Source organism: Lipotes vexillifer, unplaced genomic scaffold, assembly GCF_000442215.2.
Source record: "Lipotes vexillifer unplaced genomic scaffold, Lipotes_vexillifer_v1.1 scaffold809, whole genome shotgun sequence".
In the NCBI taxonomy this organism is placed as follows: domain Eukaryota; kingdom Metazoa; phylum Chordata; class Mammalia; order Artiodactyla; family Lipotidae; genus Lipotes; species Lipotes vexillifer.
Genome location: NW_006788521.1, coordinates 2251619 through 2271601, shown reverse-complemented (window position 1 = coordinate 2271601; position 19983 = coordinate 2251619). Strand labels below are relative to the sequence as shown.

Sequence of the window (19983 nt, the reverse complement as noted above, 5' to 3'; positions counted from 1 at the left end):
TTCCCTACAGAACTGGGCCCCAACTTACCTTCCCAGCCTCATCAGCCTCCCATCCAATATTCCCGACAAAGTAACTGTCCCTGCTGCACGCGTGCATCTTTCCCGTGCTCACCATGCCCCATCTGGCCAGACCACCAGCCCCTCTCTGCATGTCTAAGGCACAGCTCAAATGCTGCCACTTCCAAAAAGCCTTCCATGACTATTTCATCAAAGGTCACAGAAATCCCTCTGGGCTCACACAGTCTCTCCTATGGTGCTGAGCACTTTTAACCTCTTCCTGTCATTTGAGTCCAGGTCTCAACCCTGTATCTGGACCACAGGCTCCAGGACAAGGAGCCCATTTTACTACCTCGGCGTCCACACCACAGTCTACACTCAGCACCTGCACAAGCCCTGGCCTGTCAGACCAACAAAGCAAGCCTGAGCGTACGCACAAAAGAACACGAACATGTAAGAAATACACAAATCATCTCATCTTGTTTACTCCCAAGAGAGACTGATTCTCTAAATGACTCTTCAAATTAGAACAAAGGACATCACTTTAGAGTCCATTTCAACCTATTCTTTAAGCAAATTTTCCTTATTTTCTGGGAGCAGAGTCAGTGACAAATACATCATCATGAGACATGAATAACTACCATTTATGGCCATTACCAGAAGGTAGTGTGATGCAGCAATTAAGAGCTAGACCCAGGTTCAAATCCCAGCTCTACCTCTGATTAGCTGTGGTACTTAAATGCTCTGAGCTTCAGGCTCCTCACATTTATGGGATGATAATAGCACCTACTTCCTACAGATGGCATACGGATGCAGTGAGACCATTATTAAGTACAACCACCACTAGCATTTACTGAGTGCTTACACGGGCCTAGCATTAGGCATACATCATCGAGCTAATCTACATAAAGTGTACCCAAGTTTTGAGACAGCTTTGCCACAATGTTACTGGTGGGACCCCTGGCAAATCTCATCCCGCTCTAAGGCTCAGTCTGTGAATTTGCACCATGGACAAAAAGGACTTCTGGGGTATTTGGTGCTCTGTGGAGCCTTTTTTGAGGGAGGGGTCTCAGGGGCTGTGGAGAGGGACATGGAGGGGGCTTAGCACATATCTAGCACATAATAAGCATTCAAGAAATAACAGTGATTCTTATCACGGCTAATTTTCCTTATTTCCGCGGAAGACAGATATTATTATCCCCATTTCCCAGCTGAGAATCTTGAAGCTCAGAGCAAGTAGCTTGCTCAACAAATACTAGCAGTTTTTAATTTGTAACAGCTAATCTTTATGACTACTTTGCCAGGTAGGTATTATTCCCATTTTGGGGATGAAAACTCCGTGGTCTGAAGATGGAAACTTGAAAGTGAAGGCTCAGGATTTGAACCTGACTTTGGGTCTAGAGCTTCTGCTGGCCCACCCCACCCCTCCACCGGGTGGATTCCACCTGCTCTGTGTGTGGTCAACTCACTATGGCCTTTCTAATCCATGAGTTATAGAGAAGCAGTTTCTCAACATGTCAGAGAGCGTTACCGCATGTGCCTGTTTCAGCAGCCCTGCAATCGTAAAGCCCACAGGAAGTTATTTCAACAATTGAGGAAATGGACTGTATATCAGAGGGCCTGTGACACAGCCCCTCTTGCCTTGTATGTCTCTAAGGGGCACTAAGGAAAGCAGAGCCCGGGGGCCTGGGACTGACCGTGACCCCGAAGAAGTTGGTCTCGTTCATGGCGTTGAGGATGATCCTGCCCAGTGTGTGGTCCGTGTAGTTGAAGTCCTGGATCCGCTGGTGCCGGCTGCTGGCGTGCAGCGTCTCCATGGCCCTCTGCAGCGTCTTGGCGATGACCCAGATGCCATCGTAGGCGTACCCATGGAACTTGCTGGGCCCCACGCCTGACCGCTTGTTGTTGTACTCTCTCTCATACTGCTGTGGAGTCTGGAAAACAAGGAGACCAGGGGACACCAGGTTATAGCCAGCAGGGACATCAGGCACACAGTGCTGAAAGCTGACACTCCCCAAAGCTTACTGTGAGCCAGGCACGGTGCTAGGCTCTTAAATGTGCATTATCTCATCTAATCCCCACAACAACCCTGTACGGTGGTACTATTCTTATCTCCATTTACTTACAGATGAGAAAATTGACTCAGGAAAGTCAACTTGCCTAGGCCCAAGTGAGTGGCGGGGCTGGCATCTGAACGCTGGCTGTCTGCCAAGACCAGGCTGAAGGAAAAATGCACTCTAACCAGGCCTCCCCCTGACATTTGCAGGGCCTAGAGCTAGAGCATCAGTGAAGGCCCACATACCATATGTCTAAATTTTAAGTTACAGGCAAGCAAACCAATTGTTCAGTAAAATATTTTCTATCTTTCCATCATAACGGGTTAAAGGAAGGTAAATATACCTTCCTTAGGATCTGGAAGGCCAAGTTTGAATTCAGAAGTCTGGGGCCCCTCAGAGCTTCAGTCCGGACACAGCAGCACAGGGGGGCTGACCTTGCTCTGTGGTCCACCCACCCTCTTCTCTTCCCACCTGGCTCCACCCCACAGGCCAGCCAAGCTCAGTCCACACTTCCTCCCCCTTCCAGCGTCAATAGCCCCTTGACCACCCCAGAAGCTCAGTCCTCCCTGAAGAGGCTCTTTGGACCCTAGATGTGGCTCCAGGCAATTGGGCATGGAATTCAGGGCATGGCCTTAGGAGGGGGAAAGCGGTACAGGCTCCAGGTGGGCAGGGCCCCATGGCCTTGTGAATTCTGAACCCCATGGGGCCTGAGTGAGGTCCGCTTAGAGCATGGGGCCCAGGGCAGGTCCTAGTTGCCCAGGTGTAAGGTCTGTTGTGACCTCTACATTGTACCCTTCCCTTTCATCTTCCATAATATAGTAGGGTCTGTGAATAACTCAGTATTTAAAAAAAAGAATTTTTTTCTCCCATTGAGCTGACTTTCATAAAAGAATTTCATTGGTAATATTAACATTCTGATTGAGGCCACAAAGTAATGAAACTGCCTTTTCACTCTAGTCCCTGAGGCTTATAGATCCAAATGAATGCCGCTCCAGGGGAACCCATTACCCTCAGCCCTTCTGTGGGCTTTTTCTCAAATCACTTCTAAACTTCCCTGCCAGAAATGTCATCAGAGCCCACAGCTTAGTCTTTGGAAGAACACTCCTTGGGCACAAATCACACATAGAAACCATCAACTCACTGTCAGTTTATACCAGAAAAGGCCCTTAGCGATGGTCGCACATGCCCCCTCAACCTGCAGCTGGAGACACAGAGAGGTCTAGAGATTTGGCCAAGGTCACACAGTGTGTGTGTGTGTGTGTGTGTGTGTGTGTGTCTAGACTGGTCCCATTCTAGCTTTGCTGCTTCTCTCATGTTTGACTTTTGAAGTCATAACTGCCTTCCACCCCAGGTTGTTTGGGGCCAGGTCTAGTGCCCAGGGAGGGTGGTGAACTTGAGCCGTCGAAGGCTGGGTTGTTCCATGGCTGGAGCTCGAGTCCCTTGCCCTTGGCTCAAGGTTTAGCAGAGCCTGGGTACAGCCAAGCCCCTCCAGAGGTGGAACCTGCAGGCGACCAAATCAGGAATCTGCCTGACCAAATGTGATTGGTGTCCCAGCAACAAATCCACTGCCTTTTTTTTTTTTTTTTAAATCATTTGGCTCCTATTGGATGGCTCAGGTTTTATCCATTTATAACTTCCTTTGGAAATGCATCACATCCAGCCATCACTATTCTGTTCATCACTCAAAATACCCGGCAGAAGCTCTTCAATTCCAAGGGTTCTTCAAGGAGACAGCACCGTCTCTAGCCCAGTCCAGCTTCTTGGGCCCCTCCTCACAAAAAACTGCACCCCTCCACCCATCATCCTTCGCCATCTCACTCCTCATCAGGGAGAATGAAACAGTCCATCATGAAACTCTCTCTTCCCTAAACTTTTTGCGTCCTTGGATCACACCAAGTCTGTTTGCAGCTTGGAGCTGTTGCACTAGATGCTTCCTCTGCCAGAAAGCTTCTTCCCCAGCTCTCACGTGATATTCTCGGCACACAAATTTTAACATGTGTCATTTCCCCCCCCCCACCCCACCCCCGCCCCCAGGCATTCTCTATCAGGGTTTTATCTTCTTTATTGCACTTTTCACTTCCTGCAATTTACCTACCCACAGAGTTAAGCTCCATGGGGTCAGGGACGTTATCTGTTTTGACCACAGAACCCAAAACAATACCTGCAGAGACCCTTTCTAAGAATCAGTTACTCCATCTGAAAAGCAAGGAGGTTGGACTAGGTGACCTAGAAGCTTCCTCTTAGCTATCGAGGCAGGAGCCTGGCACAGTGGTAAGAACACAGGATTTGGAAGCAGGCCAACCTGTCCTCTAGCCCCAGCTCTGTGGTTTACTAGTTGTGACCTGGGGCGGGATGCTATCTCCTCCAGGTCTCTGCATCCTCCCTTGCTGGGTGGCCATGAGGGTTCCATGAGATGAAGTGTGCAGAGTGTCAGTCCTGTGTCCAGGGCATGGTAGGTGCTCCACAAATGACAGCCACTACTATTAATAGTACAGGTGGTTGTTCACCTGGCCACCTGGCACAGCTGCTCACCCAGCACACCCTGAAGGCCCAAGACTATGCCTGTGCTGATAGGGGTTAATAGCCCTCCAGTGCATAGATGTCCTGCCTTTAGTTCCTTAGCTAATTTCCAATTATTGGACATTTAGTCTTTTTCTAATTGTTCCAAACTACAGAATTGCAAAAAAGCATTCTTGTATCTAAAATTTCTGAACACACACTGGTAATTATTTTTTCAGAAGAAATTCCCAGCTGTGTAATTGCTGAGGCAAAAGGTACAAAAACCTTAAACGCTATTCACACATATAAAGGGCCAAATTATCCTCCCCAAATATGAAAAGCTAAAATTCCACTCTGTATGAAAGTACCCATTTCCTTGCATCCTGGACCACAATAGGTATTTCAATTATTAAAATCATTGTCAGTTTCTTAGGTTAAGAAAAAAAAGTACATCTCATTTTAATTTGCATTTCTCTGATTAGTGATGAAGAGTGAGCTCCTTTCACATATTGATGGGCAACTTTCACTTCAAAGGTGCGTTTACTCTTCTTGTTACGGTGAGAGTCACAACTTTTAAGGATGCTTTCTTTCAATGCATCCTTGTTATTTTTCCATCTTTCACTATTTGGCTATATTTTTCTTTATTTTAAAAGGCAATTTAGGTCTATTTCAGGTTATTAATTCAGCTATCGGCTATTTTTTTTTTTTTTTTTTTTTTTTGGCAGTACGGGGGCCTCTCAATGTTGTGGCCTCTCCCGTTGCAGAGCACAGGCTCCGGACGTGCAGGCTCAGCGGCCATGGCTCACGGGGCCAGCTGCTCCGCGGCATGTGGGATCTTCCCGGACCGGGGCACGAACCCGTGTCTCCTACATCGGCAGGCAGACTCTCAACCACTGCGCCACCAGGGAAGCCCTGGCTATTTTTAAAGTATTAAAAATTTACTTAAGTGTCTATTTATCTAATTAATTGTTTAAGCATAAAAGGAATGAGGCCCCTTTGACCTCTTCTCTCCCAGATTTTGCTGCTATGAGTCTCTGATGCAGGCAAAGGCATCCAAGGGCTGGTAGTGTCTCTTTGAGCCCTGTTTGTTCAACCTGATGATTACATTCAGATGACATTTCCAGACTTCTTCCCTATCCAGGATATGCCACTGAGGCATCCTTAAAGGTTTCTCTGACCCTCTTAAAGTTGGAGTGGGGAGTCAGACCTGAGGGGAACAGACACAGTATGGTCTCATCAGGAGGTAAATGAGTGTGGTTTTTTAACTTCTTTGATATAGTTTATTGGTGATGTTTTTCGTGTGTAGACAGTAGAGGGGATCAAGATCAGACTGTTTATTCAATTTGACACTGGGACCAACACAAGCCCCTATATATTTTTTAATATGTACCACTTGTAAATCCCTATCTTTTCTATCTCATAAAACTGTTCTTCATCCAGGGGAAAGGGGGGTGGAGGACCCTGGCAATGTGGCTGTTTACCTCACTTCTGTGGGTAGAGTCCTTGGAGTGGGACACCAGTGTAGCTTAGCTCTGAAAGGTGACCTCATTCTCACTGTCTTTGCAAGCACCACGTTGAAGTCATTGCTACCACACTATATCCCAGGCCATTCATCACTGTTCCCAGGTGAAGCCGGCACTGATCTCCCTCAGGCAAAACAATGACAGCAGGAAGAAACACTCTCACAATTCTCTGAGCAAAAGTAATAGCTGTTCTTAAAGCAGGTCTCCAATTATTCAGGGCACAAGAATTTCTTCCACTGTAAAGCAGACACTGAAAACTGATTGATTACTCATTCTCTGAGGTCAAGTTTATCATGCGAAGCTAAAAGTTTCTGAGAAAATAACTTTATATAGAGAGTCCCAATTACTGACACGTTGTGTTCCACATATTTTTGAAAGGCAGTTGTTGGAACCTGGAACATAGTTTCACACAGAAACTATGTTATAAATAGTGGTTAGGTTCCCAGGCTAGCCCACATAAGCTTGCTACCCCACAGTATGACTAAACTTTATGGGTCTGTCATTCCAACAGAACCAAGTCGAGTCCTGCTTTCTAGGAGAGGTGAGGCTCATGGACAGAAAAGACGAGAAAGGGGAAACATCTCCTTCCACATCTCCAATTGCCACTCCCCAGACTGGAAAAACTGGCAGAGTCTCTCTCTAGCATCCCTTGTGGGATGCTGGAACCACAGTCTCATTTGGAAGGTACACTAGGGGACAGTCTAGTGGTTCTTTTACTCCAGTTTGTAGGTCACCAGGGAGCCTGTTAAAAATGCAGATGCCAGGGCCCTACATTTTGTTTATTGTGTCTGTGGGATAACTTGGGCATCTGTATTTTTTTTTTTTTAACTGCAGTACACGGGCCTCTCACTGTTGTGGCTTCTCCCGTTGCGGAGCACAGGCTCCGGACGCGCAGGCTCAGTGGCCATGGCTCACGGGCCTAGCCGCTCCGCAGCATGTGGGATCTTCCCAGACCGGGGCACGAACCTGTGTCCCCTGCATTGGCAGGTGGACTCTCAACCACTGTGCCACCAGGGAAGCCCTGGGCATCTGTAGTTTAAAAAATCCTTTAAGATTTCAAAATACATAAATTGGCTACCACTGATTAAGTCCCTCTTACAACCTGATTCTTGGATTTTCTCAATAGCAACTTTCAGGTATTTGTTGAGCCTTTTCTGAGACTCCTCCGGCGTTGGGAAGGTCACTATGTCTTCAGGGAGAGTCTTCCACTTAAGGGATGCCTGACGTCTATGAGACTAGTTTTCCGGATACAGAGTTTACACCTATCTTCCTGTAACCTGCTATGTCTTCCTGTGGAGCCACAATGAACCTGTCTGCTCCCTCTTATCCACAACAGCACCTCAAATTGCTGAAGTCAGTGACATGCTTACCCTGTCCCCAATATGTTATTCTTCACCTTTTAAGCAAAGGAGTCTCAGGTCAGACTTCTACTCTGACTAGATGAAATAAATTATGTCAGACAAAAGCTCTCATGAAGAACATTAAGGAAAGCAGCATAAAATATAAAAATAGCTATCCGAAGGTATCAGAAAGCAACCAGGACATCCAGGACTTGAGGAACCAAGATTCTGGAGAGAAGAGAAGTGTTTTGAGAAGAGTCCAACATTCTTTGCTGCTTTCTCTAGAAGCATTTGCTGATTTGTAAGTGGGAAGGTTAGTTGTAGGAATAGAAAACACTGGATCAGAGTTTTCAGCAGTCCCTCAGAGATGGGAAGACAAAAAACTATAGTTCAGGGTTATCAGGGTAGCAAGGCTTATAGGCAAAGGTCTCAGAGGAAGAGGAACTACAGAATACCAGTATGCAGACTGACATTTGCACTTGAAATATTCGGTGATAACTAAGCTGCATAAAGCAAGAGCCTGAGAAGCCAAGCAAAAAGTGGTGGCTAAGGGGTTAAGGAAATAAGCAGATGTGTTTGGAGTTTCATGGCATTAGAAAGACAAAAAATGGAATCCAGGGCCAATCCAGTAAACACCCCAGGATTTTAGAATGCTGAAGGACAGACAGGAGTAAGGGCAAACCAAAATAGACCAGCCCTTGTGAAAACTAAAACCAAGCTTGGAATCATCTCAATTCTTTATTGGATAAAGTGATCTGCTCCTATTCTAACAGCTTGCTTGAAGAGAAATAAATCTTCTCTGGAGAAAGTAATGCCATCTGTAGCTTCTTTAATTTTTCATAACCAATTTAATGAATTAAACTTACTAGGTACACCAGGTGATAGGATCAAATTTTTAAAAAAACATGAAAAAAAGAAGGAAAGAAGGAAGAAAGAAAGAAAGGAAGGAAAGAAGAAAATAGGCAATAGAAGCAGACCCACAGGTGATCCATATCTTGAAGTTATTAGACATGGACTTTAACATAGCAGGTTTATATGTTCAAGAAAATAGATAAAAGATATAGAACATCACCAGAAAACTGGAAGCAATGAAAGAAAAAAAGAATAAAATGAAAATCCTAAAAACATTTAAAAATACAACAACAAATGAAACTAAGAACTCAACAGATGGATGAAGCAGCATATTAGACACAGCAGAAAGTAGGTTAGTGAACTGGAAGAAAGGTTAGTAGTAAATATTCAGACTGAGGCACAGGGAGGAAAAAAGGATAGAAAACAGGAAATGAACATAAGAGATATATGGAATGTGTTGAAAAGGTATAGCACATGTATAACTGGTGTCCTAAAATGTGAGGAAAGAGAGGATAGGTAGAAGCAATATTTAAGAGATATTTTCCTAGAATTTCCCCAAATACATATCAATCCACTGATTCATGAAGTTCCATAAAGCTTAAACTCCAATCAAGATAAACCCAGGGGCTTCCCTGGTGGCGCAGTGGTTAGGAGTCTGCCTGCCGATGCAGCGGATGCGGGTTTGTGCCCCTGTCTGGGAGGATCCCACGTGCCGTGGAGCGGCTGGGCCCGTGAGCCATGGCCGCTGAGCCTGCGCGTCTGGAGCCTGTGGTCCGCAACGGGAGAGGCCACAACAGTGAGAGGCCCGCGTACCGCAAAAAAAAAAAAAAAAAAAAAAAAGCAGTTAGAGAAAAAAAAAAAGGATGTATTATCTTCAAAATAGCAACAATAAGGCTGATGGCTGATTTAACAGAAACAATGGATGCTAGAAGACAATGAAATGACATCTGAAAGTGCTAAAAGAAAATAACAAACCATCTAGAATTCTACACCTAGTTAATATATCTCTCAATCTTAAAGATGAAAGAAAATTTTAGACAATCAGAAACTGAGAGAATATGTCTCCAGCAAACCCACAGTAAAAGCAAGACCAAGAGGAGTTCTTCAGGCAGAAGGAAAGTGATCATAAACAGAACAGAAATGAAGGGAGGAATGAAAAGTAATGGGAAGTGTAAATATGTGAGTAGATCTAAAATGGAACATGACATCAGGTTCAAGGACACCCAAGAAAATCTCAGAGAAGAAGAGGGACTTAACACTACCACCCATCAGGTCTTATAAAACTTCAATTATTAAGGCAGTGTGGTATTGGTTAAAGGGTAGGCAAATAGAACAATTGAAGAGAACAGAAAGTCCAGAAACAGATCCACACTATATATACTCATTTAATTTATGATAAAGATGATACTATTGCATGGGGGGGGGGTAAGGAGGATTTTCAACAAATGGTTCTGAATCAATTGGTTATCCATACGGGAAAAAATTAATCTTGATCTTACCTTAGACCTTACATAAAATCAATTTCACGTGAATTCTATATCTAAAAGTGAAAGGTAAAACAAACTTCTAAAAGACAAGATAGAAAAATATCTTCATGAGCTTGGGTGGGCAAAGATGCTTAAACAGGACACAAATGATATAAGTAATACATATAACTGTCTAAGAATTCATATCCAGAATACAAAAAGAACTTCTACAAATCAATGAGAAACAGGCAGAGAATCCAAGTGGAAAAATGGGCAAAAGACTTGAATAGGCAGTTTATAAAAGAGGATATCAAAATGGTCAATAACGGTATGAAAAGATCGACAACTTCTTTAGTCATCAAGGAAATGTAAATTAAAACAAAAATGAGATACCACTACGCGCCCACTATATTGGCTAAAATTAAAAAGCTAACAATGCCAAATGTTGGTGAGCATGTGAACCAACTGGAACTCTCAATCACTGCTGGTGGGTGTGTAAATTGGTATAACCACTTTGGAAATCTGTTTGGTGGTGTCTATTAAAGCTGAACATATGTATTCCCTATGACTCAGAAATTCCACCCCAAGCATGCACCCAATAGTAATGTGCACATATATTCACTGAAATACATCAAATACCTATAAATAAATCAAATAAAATACATGCAAGAGTTCCACACAAAAAATTACAAAACATTTCTGAGAGAAATTCAATGGATGGGAAGACCCTATATTACAAAGACGTCAGTTTTTCCTAAATCAGTCTATAGATTCAGTAAAATCCCAACAACAAACCAGAGCAGATTTGTGTGTATAAACTGACTCACTACTCCTTTCTCCTGCCCATAAGGCTGCTGCACTGATGGAGGAAGAGAACTACAATTTGTTGAGCATCTATTGTGTGCTTGGCACTCGGCAAGATATTTTCCTCTGTATTACCTCATTTAATCCTTCTAAATCTGTAAAAGAGATATTATTACTCCAGTATAATGAGAAACAATTTCAGAAAGGCCAAATGACTAGCCCAATGTCACTGCATCACTATTGATTAGGTTCAGTTGTATATAACAGAAAAAAAATGATCACTGACTTAAATGAGATAGTTTATTTCTTTCTCACGTAAAAGATGTTCATGGGTAGGTGGTGCAGGGTTGCTATGGCAACTCCACAGTGTGACCAGGGACCCAGGCTCTTATCTTTATGCTCTGCTATCTTAGAATAAAGTTTCCTTCTCAAGGTCACCTCTTGATCCAAAATAGTTGCTATAACTCCAGCCATCCCATCCATATTCCAGCCAACACAAAGGAGAATGAAAAAAAAAGGCAAGCTCTCCCCTTAAAGGAGATTTTACAAGTCTTGTATAATACTTCTACTTAAATCTCATTGGCTAGACTTAGAATCCTGGCTGTATCTAGCTACACGGGAGGCTGGGAAATGTACATTTTCAGATGGGTGGCAACATACCCAGTTAAAAACAAGAGTTATGTTACTGAGGGGGAAGAGGGGCTATGGATGTTGCATGAACAACTATCTGTCTTCCAGAGTCACTCAGTTGGGAAATGGTGGGGCCAAGATTCACATCTAACCAGTGCCAAAAGGCCACCACACCCTTCTTCCCGAGCCCATATTCCTTTGCCACACCGCCTGTCTCCCAGGGATGTGGTACTTAGGGAAGCAGAAGGGAACAGGAGCTTTGTGGGGAAGGTGAGGGCAGAGGCAGCAGCACTGTAAACCTTGACTACCTGGGGAGCACCTCTACTTTTCCATGGCACCTTCCCTTCCTCCTCTCTAGAGCCCAGAGCTTCCCTAAAAGGCCCAGGTTCTTTGTTATGGCGCTCTGATGGTAGTGACAATGAGATGGGTGCAGCTTTTCCCAGGTCATTGCTCTAAGTTGAGGACTCACTAGATTTCTGTTTCCTCTTGTTCTGCTGTGTTGGATAAATAGTTGTGGGTGGTCACAGAAGCTTCTTGCTGGAAAACATTACAAAACTCTTCCAAAGAATGAGCCTGTGCCTTTGATGGAGGGTTGGGGCCCACTTCTGAGATTCCCACTGATTCCACGGTTCTGTGAACTTTTCCATCTGGTGCCTTGGCCCAACTCTGTGTGTCTCAGCAGGAGAACGGTAACAGGGAAGAATGTCCTTATTAGAGAGGCTGAGCCATCACTGGAATTTTACACCAGAATTGTAAATGCTCACAGTGGAAACAAACCCAGTGGGATGCTGAAAAGTGAAAGCTGACACTGGAAATCACCAATGTCAGCAGAGTCACTTTGGGGAAATAGAGTGGTGATGGGGAACTTTAACAAGGAGAAAGAGCCTTTAGGGCCAAAGCAAGTATCCAGAGGCTGTTTACGTGAGGTTCTGAAAGACTGAGCTCTGAATGTACTCGGGGAAGCCCAAAGGTCTGCACTTGTCCCATCACTGGAAATTCCAATGGGAAGGGACTGATGAACATGCTCGGGAGGGAGACCATGACCTTGTTATTCCTCTTACCAGAAATCTCCTGGGTGCCAATGAGCAAGCTGGGGACAGCTTGGCACCAGAGACAGGCATATGGAAGAGGCAACCACGGAGAATGCATTTCAAGAGGGGCCACTGTTCTACTTGATTATGTGACTTTATCAGGAGTTACCTTTATCCTGGGGGTTCCAGGGTTTAACATTATAACCATATCACACAGCTTGCTGTAATAACTCAATACCATACTTACAGAGAATTTTGCTGTGAAAGGACGCCAGGAGTTACAGGGTCCAAATCTCTCATTTTCAGTTGAGGAAACTGAGGCCCAGGGACGGTAAGTGTCTAGCTGAGGTGGCAGATTAATTGGTGACAATGCCAGGATTTGTACTAGATCTCCTGATTACCAGACCCATACTGTCCTGTTCTGCCACTTACTAACAGGCCCGCTAAGAAATCACAGAAAGGGCTGATTTGGATGTGCTCTGCTCCTAAGCATGTCACAAGTCTAGAGGGAGAGCATGGTAGAGGGGAAGGGGCAGTGAGTGGGGACTTAGCAGTCCTGGCTTCCACTCCTGGATCTGTCCCTGACCTGCTGGGTGACTGTGTCAGTTTCCTGGGGTGGCCATAACAAATTTCCATAAACTGGGTCGTTTAAAACAAGAGAAATTTATTTGCTCCTAGTTCTGGAGGCCAGGAAGACCAAAACTAAGGTGCTGGCAGGGTTGGTTCCCTCTGTAAGCTCCAAGGGGAATCTGTTACCGTGCCTTTCTTCTAGCTTCTGGTGGCTGCCAGCAATCCTTGGCGTGCCTTGTCTTGTAGACGCATCACTCCAATCTCTGCCTCCATCTTCAAATGATCTCCCCCAAGTGGCAAAACTCCCTCTGCCTTTTTCTTATAAGGACACTTGTCATTGGATTTAGGGTTTACCCAGGTAGTCCAGGATAATCTCATCTCAAGATTCTTAAATTAAATACATCCACAAAGACCCTTTTTCCAAATAAGGTCACATTCACAGGTTCTAAGTGTTAGGGCCTGGACTTATCTTTTTAGGAGCCACTTTTCAACCCACTACAAGGATCCTGGGTATGCCCTTCCGCTTTCTGCTCCTCAGCTTTCCTATGTGTAAACAGTGACGATGGCAAGAGTCCACTGACTTGCTTCTATACGTGTTTGCTTGTCTTCATGGATACTGATGGACCCCAGGATACAGGCATCGACTCAGCAGCCTGTGCCATGCTGACACGGTCCCCAGCAGTCACATATCCCGCAAAATCAAATTCAAGAACTATTTCATGACTTTCTAGAACTTCCTTTAGCCATATATTCTTGAAGATTGGTTGAGGAAGTTGGCTTGTGGTCAGACAACAAATACGAATGCCTGATCAACTCTGGGCCCTACACCCTGGGGAGAGAGCACTCAACAAGAGGAAGTGCAGAGCATGGGCTGAGCATGGGAAGGGGCTTGATGAACACAACCTGTGCAGGGCAAGGACCGGGGAGGTGAGTGAGGCTCTCCCTCCAGGGGCAAAATGGAAGAAGGAGCCAAAACCCTCAGTAATCAAGATTAAAAAATCAAAACTAGGGCTTCCCTGGTGGCGCAGTGGTTGAGAGTTCGCCTGCCGATGCAGGGGCTGCGGGTTTTGCCCCGGTCTGGGAAGATCCCACATGCCGCGGAGCGGCTGGGCCCGTGAGCCATGGCCACTTAGCCTGCGCGTCCAGAGCCTGTGCTCCGCAAGGGGAGAGGCCACAACAGTGAGAGGCCCGCATACCGCAAAAAAAAAACCAAAAAAAACAAAAAATTAAAACTAACGCAAAAAAAAAAAAGAATCCACGATGAGCAAAATTTTAAATAAAGACAAGATGTGTTCTTATAATTATGTGACTCAAATGAGTTCACCCTAATCTTGGTTTGTGGATCTTGTCTTTATTTAAAATTTTGATATTTTGTTCATCATGGATTTTTCCATTGAGGTCTTTGGCACCCCCTTAAATTTTGCCCTTAGTCCTGGCCCTGGAACTGTTAAGTTACAACTGGAGGGATGGGCCCGATAGGGACAAGGGATGGGGACCAGTGGGGAAAATTAGGGGACAAGTAGTGATTCCTGTGCTACTGGAAGGATCTGAGAGTCTGATGAGAGAGGCTGGTCTACATGACCTCTAGGAGAGCCCTAAACCCTCTGAGTCCAAGAGGCAAAGAGTTTCAGATTTCCCCGTGTAACTTCAATTATCTTTTGACCTCGAGATAATGTAAGAAATGCTGCCTCTTGTCTCAAAGACTGTGGGACAGGGACTAGGTCGCCTGGAATTTCAGAAGCTGCCCCAAGCTGGGAGTCTGCCTGGCTCTGTTCTGATGGCACTGCTCCATCCTGGGAGGCCCAGGAGTGGGTGGCCCACACTGTGAGGTGAAATGAACAGCCCCAGGAATAGCCCCAAGGTGTTCATTCATGGGCACAGTGATATGGGGGTGAGGTCAGCCTCCTCACCAGGCCCAAATTTAAAAATTTAAAATTAAAAAGGAAAGTCAGTGACCTGGGAGATGTTATCAAGTCAAAACATTTACTCTGAAAAAACACTGCAAAAAATGATCTTCCCGAAATGCATTCCTGTGCACGTGCTCACATCTGTGCATGGCTCGCCCACCCCCGGGAACATTCACGCTCCTTGGAACGACATTTGAGGCCCTTGGGGCGTCTCATGGCCCTTACCCCCACTTAGCTTCACAGATCTCATGTGTAATCATTTACATCTTTGGTCTTCCTTAAGTCTCTCATTTTAATTATTATACTGTCTGCCTGTATGGAATTTTAGTTTTTGTATTTTCCTCAAACTTTATACTATTTTTAAAGTTTAGGGTATCCCTGGACCCAAGTATCTTCTAATAAACTGTAAACTTCAACAACTTTAAAAATAACACCTACTGAAATAAAAATGAGTTGTTTCTTCTCATTAGTCAGCATCTCCAAAAACTTCATATTGTCATTGATTTGGGTATGAAAATATTTCTTTCAACATTTTCTACCCAAAGTGTTTTTCCAGGATCTCTCAGGTGCCACGGGATCTATAGAGCTGCTTATAAAATGTGTCCTAATGATTTGCCCTTTTTGGACAAATCAATAAGCCATTCTTGTAGTGTTGGCTCTGACTGAGATTAAATAATGGATAAAAATAATATATATATTTTTTACTTTACTATGAAGTTGATCCTTTAAATGAAATTGAAGGTTGGCAAAGAATTTAAAAATCTGAGATCAGAGGAGACAGAAAAGAATCATGTGCACTGCTGTACTGAACTTTGGCTGAGAGATGGATGTGGCCATCTTCACTGGGACTGTCACCACCTGATTCTTGATAATGCTTTCACTGATAGAGAATAGTGTACTTTGGGAATACTTTTACATACACCATACTACCTGTTCTTTCACTGCCCTATGAGATAAGCAGGCCAGGGGTTAGTCATCCCTAGTGGGAACATCCCTAGTGGAGGGCTGAGGACTTAAGCACCCTGCCAAGGTCCTCCTCCTAGCTCTGACAGCACAAGATGCCAGGTGCCATGCCAGCCACATTGCACAATCTGCCATTCAGCCCACCTTTTGACCCCGGAGGAAGATATTTTCACCACCACTCTACAGATGAAGAAACAGCGGCTCAGAGAACTCAAGCTCAAGGTCACACAGCTGGTAAGTGGCAAAACTGGGGTTTGGACCAATCTTTCTGGTCTTTAGTACATGTTTCCCCAAGTCTACTTGTGGGGTCGTTCGTCTCCTCCAGGCTGACAGGAGCATCAGTGAGACTGAGAAATGACATTCCAGGTCAGAGGGGCACAGGATGAAATGGTGGCCTCGTCTGAAAGTCAGTGCCTGCAGTTGGTGCCATACAATCATGACTCCACCCCTTACGCATACACTATGTTATATGCTTACAAAGCACCCTTACCTCATTTGATTCCCACAATTCCCTAGAAGGCCATGCAGTAGAGAGCTGGATATCCTCATTTAACAGATAAGCGAGGCTCAGAGAGGTCACATGCTTTGCTCAAAATCACACAGCAAAGGCCAGAACAAGATCTAGGTGCTTTTTGCCAACATCATTGAACAGCATGATTAAGGGAGATGGGGCTTGGGGGCTGAAATGAGCTGGCCAAGGCACCGACCTTTCCTGAGATGGTCTTGATCTGCTTGGAGCTCAGGGGCTCGAAGTCCACGCCGATGTAGCCCTCCATGGCAGCAAGCAGATTCTTCCGGAGACAACGGGATGAGTTGGCTTCTGTGTGCACCTGCTCCCACCAGGAAGGCTCATACCAGCCCGGGATGATCCATTGGTATTTGCTACCGTACATATTCTCCTCATATGCCTGCAACAGATGGGTTGACCATGAAGGCACCAAGAGACAAACATTTGTTCAAAGCTTTGTACCCTGTGGGAAAGGTGGAGGGGACTCAGGGTTCCTCGTACCAGAGGATTTGTTAATTTTTCTATTACTTGCTTGGTCTCCTCCTCGTTATCTCTCAAGGGATACAAGGTAGTTTATAGGAAACATGTATATTAAAATAATAAAACACTGAATAAACTAAAAACATAAGTGCCTGGGAAAATATAGATTATAATATGCTTATTGGAGGTAAAGGGAACAGAACATAGACAAGTCCACCAAAGGTTCCAACACTATAGATATAAGCTACATATTTCACCATGAACTTCCTGGCAGCCCAAGAGAAAAGGGCAACAATATTAATTGCATAGCTCTTATTTTCAGTGAGGAGAAAACATACCAGTTCTTCAGGGACACAAAATGTTTTCGAGGCTTTAATCTCTAAACAAAATGCCTCATATGGAGGTCACTGTCAAATTAGCTAGCATGGTATCAACACCATCCCTACAACAAACAGATTTCATAAGGCTACTTTTGTATAGATCTTTACTAAAAGCTGAGATCATAACCTTAAAATATAATCCTGGGCGGAGCAATTTTGCAAGGGGCCAAGAAAATTTAATGTAAGCACGCAACTTATATAAGATGTCACTTGGCAAACTGAACATCTCTCTAAATCTTTACCCAAAGCATGGTGTACATAAATCCAGATCCTAAAAAAAAAGTCCCTTATATTTATATACTTTACACGCATCTTATTTGTCATTCATGTCCACCCTCTGAGATGGTCTAGGCAGAGTTTATTATCCTCATTTTAGAGATGAGGAAACTGGAAACCAGAGAGGGAAAGTCACTTTTCCAAGGTCCACAGCCTGGAACCTAGGTCTGCCTACTCTTACACTGCAAAGCCACACTGCCTGCCTCTCATTTAAACAAAAAGTTGTCAGACTGTTCTAATATACCCCCATTTAGCTTTAATTCTTACTGTGATGATTTTTAATCTGTAAAAGCATGCTTTTTGATAGCTTAGATGCACCCAGAAAATCCCAGTTTGTAGGTATGTCACATTCCATCAAAGTTGGGTCCAGAATGGAGTAGAGCTCACATTCCTATCAGTAATCAAAACACCCAGAAGTGACTACAGAGAGCAGTGGTGTATGTAAATGCTCTCTGCGCACTGTGATGAACTGTATACATTAAAAAATGTGAACCTTAAATGATACAGCAATTTGTTCCTAGGGAGCCACCTATATTAGGAGGACATGTTGGGAAACAATTAATGTCACACCCCTTTATGTTCCTTGGCTTAGAACAGAGACAGCAGAGAGGCCAGGAGGGTGTGGAGAAAGAAGCCTGCAAGATTGCTCTGGATGCCAGGGAGATTTTGGCTGCCCTCCACTTAGGCTCCAGCATGCTAATCGACGGTCTGCCCAGAAAGGGTGGGCCAGAGCCCTTTATATTTGTGTATGTTAGAGAATAGTTACTGTTGAGTCTAAGAGTTGGAGGTGTGTTCCCTTCATTCCTACATCTGAGGAGGCAACTCTTCTAAAACTCTCTCAACACCTGAAAAAGCCCAGCCTGCAGTGTGGAGCATCTCACTGGGCTAAGTGTGAATTAGAATATTTGTTCCTTAGCTTAAGCTCAGACTCCATCTCTATGGCCTCTGTCCACTGATTCCGTGAAGCCACCAGAGATTAAACTGAAATTGTTTCATAAGACAGCCCTTCAACTATCTCAAGGTAATGATCACATCGCCTCTTTAGACTCCTCTAATGATATGGGACTTTCACCTCCCTCATTCTACACACTGTATTTCTCATAATGCAGCCTCAGATCATAGTCATTTTCTCCAGCAACTACATTGTAATGTTGACCCAATCAAAACTGTTGTAGAAAAAACACAGAGAGCCCTAATATTACAATTATATAACAAAACCCCAGTTCAAAAGAAGGCAGTTTTCTGGGCTTCCCTCTAATAAATGGGGTTTAACCCACAGAAACTTTTTTTGTTTTAAGAAAAGATAATCCCAGACCCTGGCTGGGGGCTAGACCTTTGAACAAAAGGGTCATCCCAATGACCCCAGGTCATTTAATCAATGGCAGAACCTGTGAGACTTCACAACTCTCATCTTTCACTGGCAGGGAGGAACTCACATATATTGAGCCCTTTTTATGTGCTAGGCCATTTATATACATTATCTTATTTTATTCTCACAACAACCCTGTGAGGTATGTGCTATTATCTCTATCTTATAGATGAAGACACTGAGGCTCAGAGATTGAGGAATTTGCTCAAACACATTCAGCTAAGTCAAGGGGACAAGATTCAAAGTCTGTTTTTTTAAGTTTCTCTCTTTTCTTAGCAAAACAAACAAAGTAAAACTTTCTGGAAGCTTTCTCAGTCTTGAGGCAAGAGAGAGCCACTTATTACGAATGTATGGTAAATAAGCGTCAACAGATACAGAGTGAGGACATGAGGAGGTCTTCTGATCAGATGCAAAGGCAGATTTGCATTATTCTCTGAGACCAAAGACTGTGTGATAATTTAGAGGCAGCATGGAGCAGGAAGTCAGGAGCCTCCCAGGGATCTGCTATGATAGCTGTCTGACCTGCCATTGTTCTGTTAGGTGTTCCTTGTGAGTGAATTTTCCAGAAAACAGAAGCTCAGTCCATTTGAATGACAACACATTTTGTTTAGAATATTAGTCAATTTTGATGAAGATAAAATTTTTTCTACTGATCTTTTGAAAAAAAAAAAGAAAAAAGACTATGGTCAAGTAGCACTAGATTCTCTGGCACATACCAGCTGGGTAACTCTGGCACACAACTCCTTGGACCTTACTTTTCTCAGCTATAGCCTGTGGAAAGCAAAGCCCATCTCACTGGGTTGGTGTAGGAATTAAATGAGGTAATATATGAACAAAAAAAAACAACCTAATCAAAAAATGGGCAGAAGACCTAAATAGACATTTCTGCAAAGAAGACATACAGATGGCCAATAGGCACATGAAAAGATGCTCAACATTGCTAATTATTAGAGAAATGAAAATCAAAATTACAGTGAGATATCACCTCACACTGGTTAGAGTGCATCATTAAAAAGTCTAGAAATAGGGCTTCCCTGGTGGCGCAGTGGTTGAGATTCCACCTGCCGATGCAGGGGATGCGGGTTCGTGCCCCGGTCCAGGAAGATCCCACATGTCGCGGAGCGGCTGGGCCCGTGAGCCATGGCTGCTGAGCCTGCGCGTCCGGAGCCTGTGCTCCGCAACGGGAGAGGCCACAACAGTGAGAGGCCTGCGTACCGCAAAAATAAATAAATAAATAAAGTCTAGAAATAATAAATGCTGGAGAGGGTGTGGAGAAAATGGAACCCTCCTGCACTGTTGGTGGGAATGTAAATTGGTGCAGCCACTATGGA

At 44.2% G+C, this 19983-nt stretch overlaps 1 protein-coding gene across 1 annotated transcript in view; it reads right to left on the bottom strand.

The window, feature by feature from the left end:
- GABBR2 (gamma-aminobutyric acid type B receptor subunit 2) overlaps nucleotides 1–19983 on the bottom strand; it is a 370111-nt gene that overhangs the window by 143454 nt on the left and 206674 nt on the right. The window contains exons 6-7 of the mRNA XM_007461653.1: nucleotides 16347–16547; nucleotides 1695–1931 (exon numbers count right to left, since the gene is read on the bottom strand). Coding sequence (XP_007461715.1) covers nucleotides 1695–1931; nucleotides 16347–16547 — 438 coding nt within the window. The remainder of the gene's footprint in view (nucleotides 1–1694; nucleotides 1932–16346; nucleotides 16548–19983) is intronic.